The sequence below is a fragment of the Sus scrofa genome, chromosome 1, assembly GCF_054392235.1.
Source record: "Sus scrofa isolate SSC_HxYL_T2T_F1_AM1 chromosome 1, Sscrofa_HxYL_maternal_Yorkshire_Landrace_v2.0, whole genome shotgun sequence".
Classification (NCBI taxonomy): Eukaryota; Metazoa; Chordata; class Mammalia; order Artiodactyla; family Suidae; genus Sus; species Sus scrofa.
In genome coordinates this window covers 263,507,511-263,525,271 of record NC_139383.1, presented here as the reverse complement: position 1 = coordinate 263,525,271, position 17,761 = coordinate 263,507,511, and the positions used below count along the sequence as shown (strand labels likewise).

The 17,761-nt window shown below is 43.0% G+C and overlaps 1 protein-coding gene across 2 annotated transcripts in view; it reads right to left on the bottom strand.

The window, feature by feature from the left end:
* UGCG (UDP-glucose ceramide glucosyltransferase) overlaps positions 1-16,199 on the bottom strand; it is a 39,211-nt gene extending 23,012 nt beyond the window's left edge. For both annotated transcript variants that reach the window (XM_001925267.8, XM_021067532.2), the window contains exon 1: positions 15,678-16,199. In XM_001925267.8, coding sequence (XP_001925302.2) covers positions 15,678-15,775 — 98 coding nt within the window. In that variant the 5' untranslated portion in view covers positions 15,776-16,199. The remainder of the gene's footprint in view (positions 1-15,677) is intronic.
* Positions 16,200-17,761: the final 1,562 nt, after the last annotated feature.

The window sequence follows — 17,761 nt, the reverse complement described above, 5'->3', positions numbered from 1 at the left end:
CATCGCATGTGACCATGAATCCATGCAAAGAGCCACGCAATGTCTAGAAAAGAAAACGGGGGTCACGGACAGAAACGCAATAGACAGAGCAGAGAGAAGGTGGCATACAAACAGTTCAAAAGACAACTGGAGAACTGGAATCTGGATTTGAAGAAATTCTCCAGAACGTGGAATAGAATGAGAGGCAAAGACACTGAAATCATGAAAGAGTTTGAGACCTGGAGGATAGAATAAGAAGTCTGGGAGTTCCTGTTATGGCGTGGAAACGAATCTGACTAGGAACCATGAAGTTGTGGGTTCAATCCCTGGCCTCGCTCAGTGGGTTAAGGATCCAGCGTTGCTGTGGCATAGGCTGGCAGCTGTAGCTCTGATTTGACCCCTAACCTGGGAACCTCCATACACCACAGGAGCGGCCCTAAAAAGAAAAAAAAAAAAAAAAAAAAGAATAGAAGTCTAAAATCCCAGCAAATCCCAGTAATTTTAAACTATTATATGATCAGGAAGTGCTATTAAACTGAAACAAAACATGGATGTGAGGTGACGACCAATTACAGAGAAATCTAGCCCACAAACACACTGTATTTGGTGAGGCTTTCAATGGAAAACAATTTAAACTGCTAATGACTAGATACTCATGTTGCAATAGAACAAAGGGTGGGGAAAAAAATGTAACTGCAAAGTATACATGTAAGGATAACTTGATCCCCTTACTATACAGTGGGAAAATAAAATAAAATAAATAAAATTTAAAAAAAGAAAGGTTGCTAAACTTCTCCTGGGGAAATGCAGTATACATTACATCGAAACATAAAATAAAATAAAAATAAACTGCTAAAGAGTCTAGTGTTGATCCTATTTTCCCCTTCTCTCTCTTTGTCTTCATAAGACATTTTGCTTTAAAAGCTAACAGAGATCACCTCCTATCCTTTCATATCAAGAAAGCAGCATTTTATCAAAGACAGGATGACATGTCAGACAACAGCGAAGTCCTCCCCAGGTTCACAGTGAAGCAAACTGACAAATACTATAACCTAAAATTTCTCCTCAACTCTCTCTCAGGACCTTCAAAGAAATTGTCATTTGTGCCTCCCTCAATACCTATCTATTGATCAATTGATCCATCCATTCATTCATCCATCCATCCATCCATCCATCCCTCTCTCTCCACATTCCCCCCGCCCTCTAACACACACACACACACACACACACACACACACACACACACACTTTTCTCTCCACATCCAAAGGCTCATCCTGTAGCGTGCCCCTTACGCTATAAGAATCCTACTTTGGAGAGTAGTACTGTTTTGATTTATGCAATACAACTGATACAGCCCCTAGTTCCAAATTACTTGAAATGTTTACCAAAACAATAAAAGAATATCCACAAAGTCACACACACACATACACAGTCACACAGCACTCTGCAGAGCACACAGTGGTGCACCATGACTACTTCACATTCCTTTATCCAGCAAATCTATTTCAAGCCCAAATGTATACCCGGCATTGTCCTAGGCACTGGTGACACTGTGACGAACAGGTGAATGCCACACTGTTAAGAGCTGCGGTTTAATGAGGGGAGGTGCCCATGTACAGAAGCTCTTCTCCTTCTAAAACTTACAGATGTCAACAGAGCTACGCTCTGAAGCAAGAACGTATTGCTTCTTCCTGCCACACAGAGAAAGGATGCCGATGGGTGCCTTGGCCATGGCTGGCGTTTTGTAAACCAATCTGTATTTTTCAAAACATGAGCAACAGCCCATTTGCTTGCAGTTGCAAAAGTTGCCTGAATGGTGGGGACCCCCCCAAATGGGCCAGTTTCAGGAGTGGCTCTCATAGCATCCTGCAAGGTTTACAGGTTTCAAAGCAGTTTTTATTTAAGTATCTGAGGTCAGGGCTTCTGCAGTCTCTAGACAGCATGAACGTGAGCTTACTGTAGCCACATCTTGCACAGGATTTCTTGTGGGTGCCCATTTCCACCCTTGGCCTGATTGGGTGACTTGCTCTCTTCCAGGATCCTGGGTACAGCACTTTCTCAGTTTCAGCTGCTATGCTGGGAATCCAGTTCTACCTTCCTATCATGCAACTGGCTTGCAGCCTTGACCTTTTTTTTAGGGGAACGGGGGAGTACTCTTTTAAAATACATAATACATACCGTAAAGTCCTATGTAATACTCAGTTCGAGGAATTTTCTCAAGGTGAAATATCCATGTAACCTGTACCCAGATCAAGAAACAGTAGGACCAGAACTCCAGAAGCCTGTGCCCTTCCACTGGCTACCTGCTCCTTAAGGTAACCACTGCCCTGACCTCAAACACCACAGACAAATTTGGCTGGTTTTAGAATTTATCCAGGAACCCTCTAGGTCATACTCTTTTGTGTCTGGCTTCTTTTACTTCACCGTGTTTGGAGAGTCATCCTTGCTATTACAATTAGCTCTAGTTTATTCATTCGCATACAGCACAGTGTTCCTTGGATGCATACACCCCACTTTCTACCGACTTTCTGTTGATGGATTTCTGGGTGGTTTCCAGCTGTGGGTTATGACAAATGGTCTGCAACTTCGTCTCTAAGCTTACAAGAGTATAAAGGCTCCTGGCCCCCCTCTGCCACGCCTCAGACCTTCCGCTTCTGGACAAGATGAAGAAACAGGGACTAGATTTACTCTCCCTACCTGAAACAGTTTTTCCAAGTCCACCAAAAAATAGGAAATGATTTTCGTAAGATACTGGATACCAGGCAAAGAAGTGATTCCTGAGACAAGACAAAAAAACCATGAGGGGAGTCCTCCAATTGCCTCAGCTTCCTGCTTGGCGACAATTTCCAAGCCAGGAGATTCGTGTTTTTGTTTTTAATGTTTAGTATACAAAATGGCCATAGGGAGAAATCACCGCTTACGGGATCAGTGGCAGAGCCTAGGAACCTACATTTTTATAAGCATCCCAAATGATCCGCATGCAAGTTAGCAGTGCGCCACACTTGAAGGCACACCACAGTCGACTGTAAAGCCTCCAGGGTCCAGCAAAACAATGACACATGGTACGTTCTCAATTTTAAAAAATACTGAATGAATGAAGAGTGAAAAACGGCTGGCTAACTAGAGCTCAGAAGGTAAGGTTAGTCTAGAGATTGAAAAAAGACAGGAGAGGAGTTCCCGTCCTGGCTCAGCAGTTAAGAAACCCGACAAGTACCCATGAGCACTGGGGTTCGATCCCTGGCCTCGATCCATGGGTTGAGGATCCAGCGTGGCCGTGAGCTGTGGTGTAGGTCACAGAGGCAGCTTGGATCCCGAGTTGCTGGGGCTGTGGTGTAGACTGGCAGCTATAGCTCTGATTTGACCCTTACTTAGCCTGGGACCTTTCCTATGTCTCAGGTGTGGCCCTCAAAAGACAAAAAAAAAAAAAAAAAAAAAGAGTCCTCCACAGTTTGGTAACTACATAAGCTCTCCTAGATGGAGCATGCCATTAGCAGAGACCACAAATCAATATAACCAATAATATAGAACCGGTAATGCACGAAGGAGACTAGCATGAGTAACAAGAAAAAAAAAAAAAAAAGAAGAAAGAGAGTCAGGAAAAAAGTCACAGAGGTTTATTTGGTGAGGCTGTTTTCCAAAGAGTTCAAGAAAAGACAACACCGAATACTGTTGAAAGGACAAGATAAGAACTGGAACGCTCACTGGATTGAAATGTCCACAGAACTGAAATGTCCACTGGAATGTGTGAACACTGCTGACCTCAGAGCACTCCGGTCAGGGGCAGACAGATAAAAAGTTAAGAAGCAAGTGAATGGGAGTGAGACGCGGCAACAGTGAATTAACACTAGTGTCTCCTAAAATCTGACAGGGACCGAAAGGGCCAAAGAGTAACTAGAGAGCAAAGGGGTTTTCAGTTTCATTTTTAACAATTTTACAATTTTAACTCTTAAGTTTATATATGGTTGGGAAAGAGCTGGTCAAAAGGTCAAGAGAAAGAAAATAAACAATAAATTAATGGCCTGCTAGGGTCCACAGTATGAAGCGGGAGTTAAGGCAATGTGACAAGAATGAGGATAAAGGAGTTCCATCGTGGCGCAGTGGTTAACGAATCCGACTAGGAACCATGAGGTGGCGGGTTCGATCCCTGGCCTTACCCAGTGGGTTGACAATCCGACGTTGCCGTGAGCTGTGGTCTGGGTCGCAGACGCAGCTCGGATCTGGTATTGCTGTGGCTCTGGTGTAGGCTGGCAGCAACAGCTCCGATTGGACCCCTAGCCTGGGAACCTCCATATGCCACGGAAGCAGCCCCAGAAAAGGCAAAAAGACAAAAAAAAAAAAAAAAAGAATGAGGATAAAATGAAGATTTTGAAGAGGTGCTGCCAGTCCTGGGTGTCAGAGCTAAAAAGGGACACAAAGCATTGCCAGATACCCGAGTAGGTTGAGCTGAGATTTGAGACCATGAATGTGTAGTAGCACTAATCCACACGGCTGCGTGATGACCTCCATGGGATTTTGAAAGCTGAGAAGCTATAAATTATGAGATGCAGTTGGGATAACAGGGCAGACTGATGCGAGGGAAGGCAAGGGGCAAGGTAATGAAGTGATGAATTGTAACGGGGAATTAAATGGAGCCAAGAGGAAGCAGATGGAGGCCACACCTGTGGATAAAAGTGCCTAGGGCAGTTGTTCTTAGCCTTGACTGCACATGAAAATCAACTTTTTTTTTTTTTTAAATTCTTGACGCCCAGACTAAATATATCAGCATCTTTTGGAAAGACATCCAGGGGGCAGCGTGTTTTTTAAAAACTCCCCCTGATGACTTCAAGGTGCCAAGTTGAGACCCACGGACCTAGGAAGACTGCTTATTACAGACAGAACAGAAGAGGGCTGAGGTGGAACCTCAGAAAGATCAGCTATGGGGTAGATGGAAAACAAGAAGCTATAAAGGAGCTGTGCAAATGGCATGAGCATGGGGAAAGGTTGTGGAAGAGAGTAGCAAGTTAGTGCTCTCTCCATCGTGACCTAAATGTTGTCAATTACCAGAAACTTAAGATTCATAGCAACTGGAGAAATTCCCATACAGACACCCTATCCCTATGGACCACTTCCAGGGTTATTTTTAGGTTATCACAGGCAATACCTATAGCACACTGGTTTAAGAGCCCAGGCTGGAGGGAGACAGGCTGGATTCCGTACCAGCTTCATAGCGGACTAGCCATGAATCCCTGGGCAGATTACTGCTTTGTCTCAAGTTGTTGTTCTTGTTTTTTGAGTGTGGGTAACAGTACACATAAAGTGAATTGTGAGAAAACCTCATAAAGCAGTTGGGAGAAATAGATGAGATTAGACCACAAAATCAGCATTCACTGACAGCTATTATTGGGAACTTTTGAAAAAAACTGCTAATTTTAAGGACATTTGCCACTAAATGTAACTCATCTGAAGTACCAGAGTTCTGAAAAGAGATTTAAAGGTATCAAACATAGATATGGCCAAGAGGAAGGACTGGAAATGCATATATGTAAAGATACCGCCTTAAATATGTATATGAAGCTTAGACTATTATGTTGGTTTTCCTTTTAAACATAAAGTCAACTCTTATGTATTAACAGAGTAAAAGGGGAAAAGGGGACTCATCGAAAGTCTCAGATCATGGTTAAAACAGTTAAGCCAAAACATGGAATAAAACACATTTAATCCAAAGGTTAAGGCATAGACAATATTTAAGCTAAAATGATTATTAATTTTTTCTTTTTATTTTTTATTTATTTATTTATTTTTGGTCTTTTTTTGCTATTTCTTGGGCCGCTCCCACGGCATATGGAGGTTCCCAGGCTAGGGGTAGAATCGGAGCTGTAGCCACCAGCCTACGCCAGAGCCACAGCAACGCGGGATCCGAGCCGCATCTGCAACCTACACCACAGCTCACGGCAACGCCGGATCGTTAACCCACTGAGCAAGGGCAGGGACCGAACCCGCAACCTCATGGTTCCTAGTCAGATTCGTTAACCACTGCGCCACGACTGGAACTCCTAATTTTTTTTCTTTTGATAGCTACACCTACAGCATATGGAATGGCCAGGGCTAGGGGATGAATGGGAACTGCAGTTACAGGCCTACACCACAGCCAAAGAATGCCGGATCCAAGCCAAATTTGTGACCCAGGCTACAGCTTGCAGCAATGGCAGATCCTTAACCCACAGAGCCAAGCCAGGGATCGAACCCACATCCTCACAGACACCATATTGGGTTCTCAACCCCATGAGCCACAATGGGAATTCCTTAGCTAAAATTATATTTACGGTTAAAAATTACACCCCCAATTTAGGAACTAATTTTAAAGTTCTATAGGCATCATCCAAAAGTGTAAAATCAATGCAAGTATGAGAATGAGAAACATTAAATGTCACAAATCACTATTGCCTGACAACGACCTGTTACTGTTCTCTTAGGTGACCTCTCCTTTAAAACCACGGATGGGTTCTCAGTTGGACAGAGGTGTTACACAGTCCTGGCTTCTTGTAATTCCTCCATCCTCAGAGCCTTGGCTTAAAGTGTAGGATCTCACAGCCACAAGCATCTCCCTTCCTTCCGCCCTGCTATACGGAGAGGTTGCCACCGACAGAGTTGAGAGGCAAAGGCAAGATAACTTCCTCAATGCAGCAGGTACAGTGTACAAAGCAACTACTGGTTACTATGTAATTCAGTCAATCCCACCTTCTATCATGAAGATATTCAGAAACATTTCAAAGGAGACTATTTGGTTTTGTTGATCAGGGACTCACCACGCCTAACAGTCCCTAGAGCAACAGTGAGAAGGCAGCCTTCCTACTGGGTCCAGGCCTGGGTCCCCGCAGCCCCTAACACCTGGAAAGCTCTCAGTCAGTGGCAGCATGTCCAGGGCCCAAGACCAGCAGAACCACAACCTGGGATTTTAATAATATTCTCAGGTTTCTTGAGAAAGAACTCCACTCCTAACATGGATGTCCATTTGATTTTCAGAAATTTGCTTTTATTACATTTTCAGGAACACATTAGGCAAAAAAGGAATGGACCTCTTATATACTAGTTAATGGTTTTGATTTGCTTTTTTTTTTTGCACCACACCAGAGGCATGCAGAAGTTCCTGCACCAGGGATCGAACATGCATCACAGCTGTGACAGCACCAAATCTTTAACCACTAGGCCACCAAGGAACTCTGGATTTGCTTCATTTTTGAAGAATAAAATGATCCTGAAACTAAGTGAGCAATTTGCGGGAGACAGGAAAGCACAGTCAATTTTCAATACGTATCATTTTCCCGAGGTGTTATTTCCAAATTACATTTTAACTCAAGAGCTGGAATCACTGGCAAAAAAAAAAAAAAAAAAATTGAATTCAGGTAATTAAGGCATGTCACTGTCAAGGACAGGGAGGGGCAGGTGCTCACAGCAAGCTGCTGGCAAGCTGCTGTGGGGCTGTACCTGCCACTGCAAGGACAGGAAACAGAAGTGCAGGCATCACCTGGGGTGCTTTCTCAGGGTAACTTAAGTCTCAAAGGTCACAAGAGATGAATCACAGGCAAGAGAGAGGCCTTCAGGGTCCTGCTTTCTCTTAGGAGCTAGAAGGACATCTATTCAGGGAACACTTCAAAGAACGCCAAGGGATGGTAAGAAATATTCAGGGGTTCTTCTGGACTTTCTAGCTGCTTTTGTTTGATGACTCTTAAGTGTCTCTCTGCACAAGGGTTTTCGACTTGTGAGCAGATGGGATCGCCTCATTTCTCCAAGGTGATTTTCGCCTCCTGACATCTCAGTCTCCAAAATTGTTACTGCCCTTTCCATCATTTGAGCTTATTGTTTTGCCTTCTCATCTTTCAGTCTTCTCGCTTCCCCTACTCAACAGCTTATTTAATGGTTTGCACCATTTTAAAATGACTCATTTTACAGTATTGTATTCTAATTGAGTTTTGAGCAGGAGGGAAGCCTGGAATTGGGGGAAAGCTCTTAGGAGAGAGGGCTGGCCCTTCCCCTTCATCAACTCCCCTGCAGCAACAGGAAGATAGCACTACCCCTCCCAGAAAGGAGGCAGCAACAGGAAGATAGCACTACCCCTCCCAGAAAGGAGGCACAAGAATCTCACTCTTAGCTTCTAAGGGGGAATATGGACTCTTGAGGACAAAGTTCACCTTGCTTAACAGCCCCAGACTGGGCTGCTTTTATAGTTCTGCTGTGCAATTCAGTTGGACCAATTTAACTGACTCTGGGAATTTTCTCCTCTGCTCCCTACCATCAGACTTGTTAATATTTCATGTAAAATTAAGCCCTATCAGCAGATCCTCTACTTTATAGAGTTCATGCCAGCAATTTCTTTTGGTAACAGGCCCTGCTGTTGCTACTTATGACTGTGCCCTGGAAGACTGTTACTGTGTTTATGCTCAGAGCCTCATGACGGATGTGACTTTCAAATAGCACATAGCTTTTAAGAAATGGTGCTGCATCAAACTGGGCTTCATCAGCAACACGAAGCACACTGTCTGGTGTACCATTAACTCTGTAGACACACGATTCTCCAGAGAACACAAAACGACCAATAGGGAGTTACTTTTACAGGAAAACACAAACTATTTCCAAGGGACAACAGACTTAGCCAAAAAAGACTCCACCACCAGAAGAAAACAAAGAGGAGAGCTTTATGAATTTTGCTCCCCAAACTGCAACTCCCTGACCTTTTGGTGACAAAAGAGTTAGCTCTGGTGCATAGGAAACGAATAGACCAAGGTGTTTTGTTAACAGCCATAGCTCTGAATTCCCTGGAGGACAGATCTAAGTGTAAAGATGATTAATGGCATGAAGACATTCCCTTTAGGCTTGGGCTGGGGTGGGAGAGGAAGAATTCAGAATCAACAATTTAATCTGTAAGTGAACATGTTGTTGATGCCACCCTGTTTCTATTTTAACCCACAATTCGTTAGAAACAGTGAGATAAAAATTCCATGTGGTCCAATTAATGTCATTAAAGATCATGGCCACTGAACGCGTCCCAAATTCTGTCCCTCTGCCTCCAATAACAATGGCCAAGTGACGCTAAATTAATAGGCAAACAAACATCTACCATTACTACTGGGAAAAAAATTCAAAGATCATTTATTTGACAGGCAATAACGGAGTGCCTAGCCGCACTGAAGACACAATAGTAAACAAGACCCTTCCCTACCCTCAAAAGCGTATAATCTATGTAAGGAAAGAGACAACTGAACACACATTTGCAATTTGGATGGGTAAATTCAAGATGCCAAGGAAGGACATAAGAAGGCAAGGTCTAACCCAGTAAGGAGTGAACAAAAGTCAAGAGGACTTGAAGGAGTAGGAGTCAGTTAAAGGACAAGGGGACGGGGCGGGGGGGGGGGAATTCTAAGGAGAGTATATGTCACATTCAGGGGAATGTCAGCGATTCAATATTGCTGAAGAAATAGGTACATGAGGATGGCTCAGCTCTTCAAGAACTGCACGTGTCTTGTTAAGGCAATGAATTTTAACCAGGTCATGGGGAACCACGGTAGGATTTTAAGCACCTGACCCAAGATTACTGCTCCAGAAGGATAAGGCTAATAAGTAAGAACATGAAAGCAGACAAAGAGTAAAGTTGTAGGTTCAGATTCCAGAGGGTAGAGATAGCTCAGCAGTCGAGGGTAGAGATAACGTGTACTGAACTAATGATAGCAGAAAAGGAATAATGAATCAAGAGAACCATCACTACATATTAAAACTCAATGGTAATGGCCATTTTCCTTTTTAAAGTTAGCACAACATAGTCCAACTCTGTAGCTTTCCCAGGCTCAGGTTAAAGGGGCTCAACTGCCTCATTCACGCACCTGCAAGTGGGTCTGGCAGCTATGACCCTGACTGATCAACATCTGTCCCTGACTGATCAACATCTGTCCAAAGTCCAGGTGCATCTACAGGACTAAACCCAGAAAACAAAGCTCTCTATTTACATTCTACTAAGGCTCAGGACACTAATGTATTAATGAATCCAAAAAAAAAAAAAAAGTATCATCTAAAAATGATACAATGATTTGAAATGCTAAAATCTATATTAAAAACACAATTACTTTCCGACAATTTATCAGTTATCCTGATACAGTGAGTATTTAAATTCCATTCAAAAGCCGTGTGGCTGGTATAAAAGATGCTCTACTAGAAAAATTAGGAAAAGCAGAATTAACTCGAGGAAAATGTCAGGAAAAGGACCTCTGCTTTAAGACTGGAGGGTAGTTAAAACTTATGGATACAAGAAGCATTTCCACTACACCCTGGCACCTCCGGTCAATTAATAGAAAAGCTAGAGCTGGAGTTCCCTTCGTGGCTCAGAGGTAATGAACCTGACTAGTATCCATGAGGACACAGGTTCAATCCCTGGCCTCACTCAGTGGGTTGGGGATCTGGCATTGCTGTGAGTGTGGTGTAGGTTACAGACACAGCTTGGATCCCGAGTTACTGTGGCTGTGGCTGTGGCTGTGGCTGTGGCTGTGGCCGGCAGCTGCAGCTCCAATTCAATCCCTAGGCTGGGAACTTCCACATGTCGTAGGTGCAGCCCTAAAAAGCCAAAAATAGAGCCTAACCTAAACATTTGGACACTACGTGGTAGGGGATGATAAATCCAAGGCGAGCGGGAGTGGAGGAGTGAGCGAATAGAAAAAAGCAAAGTGTCTTGCTTAGATACTCTTATCTAGCAGCATGGCGCTTAACGGCTAACAAGGAAAGAAAAAATTGGCTCTAGACTTTTTCACCCTCCAAGCTATTAAATCACACTAGCTGTCAAAAAAAAAGGGAGGAAAAAAACCTGTAAAGATCACTTAACTAACTTTGCCTATGGAGGATATAATCATTAGAATTTTTTTTTTAAGGAAAAAAAATCTTCAAAATAAGAGCCTTGAATTTCAAATGCTCTACTCTGAATGTTATCTTTAACATTACAGGCAGGAGTTCCCGTCGTGGCTCAGTGGTTAACGAATCCGACTAGGAACCATGAGGTTGTGGGTTCGATCCCTGACCTTGCTCAGTGGATTAAGGATCCGGCATTGCCGTGAGCTGTGGTGTAGGTCGCAGACTCGGCTCGGATCCTGCGTTGCTGTGGCTGTGGTGTAGGCCAACAGCTACAGCTCCAATTAGACCCCTAGCCTGGGAACCTCCATATGCCGCGGAGCGGCCCTAGAAAAGGCAAAAAGACAAAAAAAAAAAAAAAAAAAAAAAAAACATTACAGGCAGAATCCCACAAATACCTGCCGTCTAAAATATGTTTTGAAATGACTAAACCTCAATCTAAAATCTCGGAAGGGGCAAAGTGGTAGGTAGAGGTACCAGTGAGCAGAGAAAGTTCCAAAATACTGAAAATAACAGTTCTCTAGTTTATAATGCATCTCAATTTTTTAAATTGTAGGCTTACAGGAATTGTAAGATATGTGTGAAATCAGAACACAAAATTTCACTGAATAACAACTGTTCACAATATTAATCACGTTCAACTCGATTTTTTTTTCTTTCCTTTTTTTTTTTTTTTTTTTTAATGGCTGCACCTACGGCATATGGAAGTTGCCAGGCTAGGGAACAGGTGCAGGCCTATGCCACAGCAATACCAGACCTGAGCAGCATCAGCTTGCCGAAACCCATTTGATCCTTAACCCATTCAGTGAGGCCAAGGATTGAACCCGCAACTACATCAACTCTACACTAACCCGCTGTCAGCTCCATTTTTAAATTACAGGCCAATACTTAGCTTTTTATTTCATTGTAAGAATATACAGTATAATAGAACATTGAATCTAAGTTAACTAGGTATCATATACACCGTGTTTAATTTTTTAAAAATAACCAACTGGTTTAAAACAATGCTTTTTCTAAGCAATTTCACTACAACACTTATATTACTTAAACATTTTTAAAAATTAGGAGCTCACAGATCCTGCTCTTTAATCTGAGAACCAGATAGGGAGCCCTGTAAGTTTCTGAAAAGAGGCTCCATTTCCACCAGTTGCAAAGCACAAGGTTTTAGGAGAGTATCAACATCTAATTAATTTATTCATACTTTATCTTACTTCAAAAAGGATGAGAGGACATAGAACACATGTTCAGAAAATATATTCTTCAATAAAACAGAGAATGCTTAGCACAATATTTTAACCAAAACATCACTGCCAGTGTTCTTTAACCCTGCATGTCAAAATGTTGAGATTATCAAATTGCAATTTTACTAAATATAGTGGAGAGGAGAGGAAAAAAACCTTAGTGCTCTGCCTGAAAACAACTCAAATTAAATTGAGAAATATCTTTACTTCAACAGAAAGGAATCAAATTAAACACAAAAATAATTTTGAAGGTGGCACAAGATGAAAGGAATTTAACTTTTCAAAAGGTAAGACTTTATACAGAAATTAAGTTAATTATTTTTTTATGTTCAGTTATTCATTTCAGAAAGATATTCACCAAGATGCCTGTAATTAGCTAGGCATTCTAATCTGATATAAACTAATTGCATTTTCTTTATTATATTTTCGCATGACTTTCCTGGACCCTGTTACTGTCAATAAAAAAGGTAACTTTGTGGAGCACTGGACAAGAAATACAAAGACTCTTTACAGTATCTTTACTAAGCCAAGTGTTTTGCACTCTTCTCAAAAACTAACAGTACTTTGAGAACACTCTGCAGTTCATCAAGCACAAAATAAAGCAATTCTGAAGTTTCCACAGTCTAAGAGTATAAACACTCCCAGATGGTTATTTGAAATATTAAGCTACATCACTAGTGTTAATTAAAGAAATGTGACCTCATCATTATGTGTACATAATAAGACGGAGCATACACCATGGTCCTGTGTTGAAAGAAATCAACTTTCTTCAAATCAAGCTGTGAATTTAACAACTCCACTTTAAATACAAGATTCCAAAAAAAGGCTCTAAGGTTTGCCTTCAAGTAAAAATATATAAAAACTCAAAAGTTTGCAAAATAATGAGGAGCTAGCCTCAGCAGTAATACGGAAATAAAGGTAATAGTACTTCACTCATTAAAACAGTGGATACTGGTACTCTTTACAAGGGTGAAGTGTAAAACAAAACAAAACAAAACAAAACTAAGAATATTCAAAATACTAAAAGAAAAGCAGATACTAACTATATAATAGTTGGGGGGGATGGAGAAGATACAAAAATGTTAATAGAATCAGGGGAAAAAAGACTTGACTAGTACAACACAGTATTCTCCATGTTAAATATATGTACAAAGTTGAAAGACAAAAGAAACAAGCTAGGAAAAAAACTGCAACACATCACAGAAGGACAATCTTCCTGTTAAAAAGATTAACACAGCAACAGATTGCAGCACAGGCCAAAGCTTATGAATATGTAATTAACAACTAAATGTAACTAGCATTAAATATACGAACAACATTCAATGGAACTAGTAATGGAAGGAATAAAAATAAACACAAAACAGCAAAAAGCCTGACACTTAGTAAAGGGAAAACTGGAGACCATTATACAATGTTACGGGGGACCACGATTAAACGCAATCTTCCCACAGGGCGGTATGTATCAAAGTTTAAAGTGTGTACCATTTCTGGCCCAATCATTCCTCTTTCAGAATGTAAACTAAGGAGCTCACTGCTCAAAGATGTAAGGGTATGAATTCATCACAGTGTTGGCTGTAATCTTGACAAACTGAAAATAACCTCAATGTCCATCAATAGTAACAATGTATATCAGTAGCACATAAGTGAAAATGTCACGCATCTATTAAAAATGATGGAGACAGGGAACTATACCCATTCACTTGTGACAGAACATGATGGAAGATAAAGAAAAAGAATATGTATATGTATGTATGTATATATGTGTGTGTGTGTGTGTGTGTATATATGTGTGTGTGTGTATATGAATGACTGGGTCACTTTGATGTACAGCAGAAATTGCCAGAACATTGTAACTCAACTATACTTTTAAAAAATTGTCAACAATGATGGAGTGATCATACATTTATTGACATGAAAAAATTACTAATGACATTTTGCATGGACACTCCAGGGATGTCTTGTTCTTCAATCTCATTTCCAGCACCTAGAACAGTGCCTCGTACAAAAGAGCTTCTCAGAAAGTATTTATTTAATACATGAATTTTAAAGCTGGTTAGAGAACAGTAATCCTAATACAGTCCCTTTTTCTCTCTTTCTCTCTCCCTCCTTCCCTCCTTCCCTTCCTTTCCTTGCCCCCTTCCCCAATGTAACTGTGAGGACAGTCACAAAAGGTTGACAGGTAATGGAGTTTTGGTGTGTGTAACTTTCTTCTTTATTCCTTTCTGTAGTGTCTAAAGACCCTATATAGTGAGCATGTTTTATTTTTATGATTGGAAAAAGTAACAAAATTGTTTTCAAAGAATTCATACATTTAAACCAGCTCCAGAACGTTCAACGATTACAGCTTACAAACTCCAAAATCTAAGATCAACTATCCAAGAAGCATTTTTCTTGCATCTTCAAAGAAATATCACTATGCCTTGTACAATGGTAGCATCTTTGTCCAGGACCAGGAAATGCCACACTATACTAGTAAAATGCAGCATTTCCAAAAGGAAAAGCACACTTTTTCTGTAGCGAAAAAGAGAAAAAAAACTGTAAGTAATTAACTGATTAAAGAATTCTCCTCTACCAACATATATCTTATTCTAATTGGTGGTAAGGTAACTATCCACAATCATCTATTTCTCTGGCTAAAAAATCCGGCGAATCCAAGAGCAATGTGCTCTATGCCAATTCTTTCATTTCCTTACGAAGGCTTTCTTCATTTTAAAGATATTTAAACAACTGAAATATCAAAAGTAGCTGCACACGCTATGTCATATTCATTCCTTTATCCGGTTTTATTTTATTCAGTCTTCAAGAATATCCGAAATAACCTTATTCAATTATTATCTGTCTTTCCCTTCTGGCATGTAAGCTCCACGAGGACAGGAATTCTGTCGTGCTTGCCACTGTGTCCCCACTGAATGGCATCTAATGAAAAGGTGTTGGGGGGGGAGGGAGACACACAAATCTAACCAAGACAATAAATAAAGACTTGGGGGGGGGGGAGAAAACCACACTGAAATGTACAAGCTGACAAGACTCCAGGCTATAACGCCAGCTCAGAGGCTTGGTGACATTTTCCAAGGTGGACAGGTGCTTCACACCTATCTAAAGACATAGAGCTCTTCCAGGAAGAAGAAAATCCACAGGGAGGTTTCCAGGTGGCTGAATGCCGCTCCCAGAAGAGTGGAAACGATTATTACCATAATAGAAATGTGGCCCAGGTCGAGAGAAAAAAACCAACCAAACAACAATACACCATACATTTGGCCCAGATGAAAAATCACACGAACCCCCAACACAGTCAAGCAGCCTTCCGCTCGACTCGTAAAAAGAGCACAGCCTCCTTTCCCCTGGCTGTGCAGTCGTCGGCAGCCCAACCACCCCCTCACTTGCCACTTTTCTCTCCCAAGGAACCCCCCCTCCCGCCCCCGCCGCCCCAGCTGGTCCAAGGGGAGAGGGAATGGAAGGAAGAGTCTGAGAATTAGCTTCCTCCACCCTTATCCGAGCCCAATTCCTTCCAAAGCGAAATCCTGTCTACTCTCGCCGGTCCCCGAGGCCTCGACCCCCGCTACGGGTTCCTCCGGTTGCCCCTCACTCACGTGTAGATGATGGCCATGAAATGCATCAGCCACAGCACCAAGAAGAGGACGAACCCGAAGACGGCCATTCCCTCCAGGGCCAGGTCCAGCAGCGCCATCCCCCGGCCCGGCCCGGCCCGCTCCGGCCGCCGCCGCCGCGGACAGCGCTCCCGTAGGAGGACGACAGGGTGGGCGCCCGGCGCGGGGGCGCAGAAGGGGAGAGGAAGGTGGGGAGAGGAAGGGGAGGAGGGGGTGGGGACGGAAGGGGCGGGCAGGGCCTGCGCGCCCCCGCCCGCGCGCACTGGCCCGCGCGCTGGCCTGGGCGCGCTCGCGGCTACAGGCGCTGCGGTGGCCGGGCTCGGTGATCAGGGAGGCCGTGGCCCCACGCTCCGGCTCGCCTCTCCCCCGCCTCGGCGCCGCGGGCCGGACCCTGCGCGCCTACGCCCCCTCCGCCGCTGCCCCTTCCGCCTTCCCGCAGCCTAGTGGCTGGGCTCCTGGCAGCACAGATCCGAGCCCTGCTCAGCCGCCGCAGCTCCGAGCACTAATCGAAACCCGCGGTGGCGCCCCGACTCCCTGGTGCACCCCGCCCCGCCCCGGCCCTCCGAGGGGCGGTGCATGCGGCTCCTCTCCGCCCACCCCACCGCCCTCGCGCCCGTAGCGTCACGGTCGTGAGCGCGCCCCTGGGTGTCTTCTGCCGCCAGAGGCGGGCGGGGCTTTACCCCAGCTCCGGGTTCCGGCCGCCGCCCACCTCTCTGCGTCCGGTGGAGGCGCGCGGGAAGGCCAGCCCTGCAGTCCTGGGCTGTCCTCTGTCGGTGAAGCGGAACCCTGTGTCCAGCTCAGAGACTGCTTTCCCTTTGTCCGGCTCTGGTGTTCCAGGGCGCCCAGGAAAAGACCTGGGGTTCCAGGGGGCCCCCCGAGCCGTCTCGCAGACCAACTCCCCAATGCTGTGTCCACAGCCCCTGCGCCGGTCCTTGCTCAGAGCCGCTTAGGCCCTCCTCCAAGCCACGTTCCTGGGCGCTGGGGTGTCCCATTGCATTCCTCCCTCGCTGCTTTTAATGCTTGTGGCGTCTTGGACCACAAGGGACCGTGAAAATAATCTCCTACTTCACAGATCTCTAAGTACCTTAGAGACAGCGTGTAACATACAAGAAATTGTCAAACTCAGAATGTAAAGAATCAGCTAATATTGAAGTTCCTTAAGGTTCCTGCCCAATATGATAGCCATAGGTGGCTACTGAGCCTTAACATGAGGTTAGTAGGAATTGAAATGTATTTTGAGTGTAAATCATATGCCGGTATCAAAGACATCTCCTTAATTTTATGTTGATTACATGTTGAAACGATAGTTTTGATATATTGAGTTAAAGTATTCAAATTATTTCAGTGTTTTACTTTTTAAATTTAGCTAGCTACTGGAAAAATTTTAATTACACAGATAAAAAGAAAGTGAAGGTAAAAAATTAATAAATTACACAGTTGGAGAGCACTGCACTAAAATGGAAAGATGTAGCATTTTGGATGGTAAGGTGACTTAGTGTTTATCTTAATTTTAAATCAGTCCAGGGAGATGTTTTTATCTACCACTAAATGTTTCTGTTTGTTTCTTTAGCCTAGATGAGTTTATATAGTTTCACCATTGTTTTTATGTTTAGACAATGTTTATTATGTCAAGTGATTTCCTTTTAAATAATCCATGACTTCCCTTGAGAGATTTCAGAATTGAATTCAGTTTTGAAAAGAGGCTGTTTATTTTTATTATTGCTATTTATTAGAATTAATGTTGATCAAATGAGCTACCTCAATCTACAATTAGATGATAAACTACAAGCAGAAAGGAGTTAAATGAATGCCTGCCTTGAGAACCAATCCGGGATTTGCTGTACTCATTGTTTTACCTGGATAAAGTCAATAGGAAAGAAGAACGCTTAGAAACCAAATTTCCATTGTTGAGAGTTAACCCGTTGATAAAGTTATAGCAGGATAGTACACCAGCATGGAAATAACACTACAAGTGGAATTTTTTTTTTTTTTTTGTCTTTTTAGGGCTGCACCCCCACAGTGTATGGAGGTTCCCAGGTTGGGGGGTTGAATCAGAACTGTAGCTG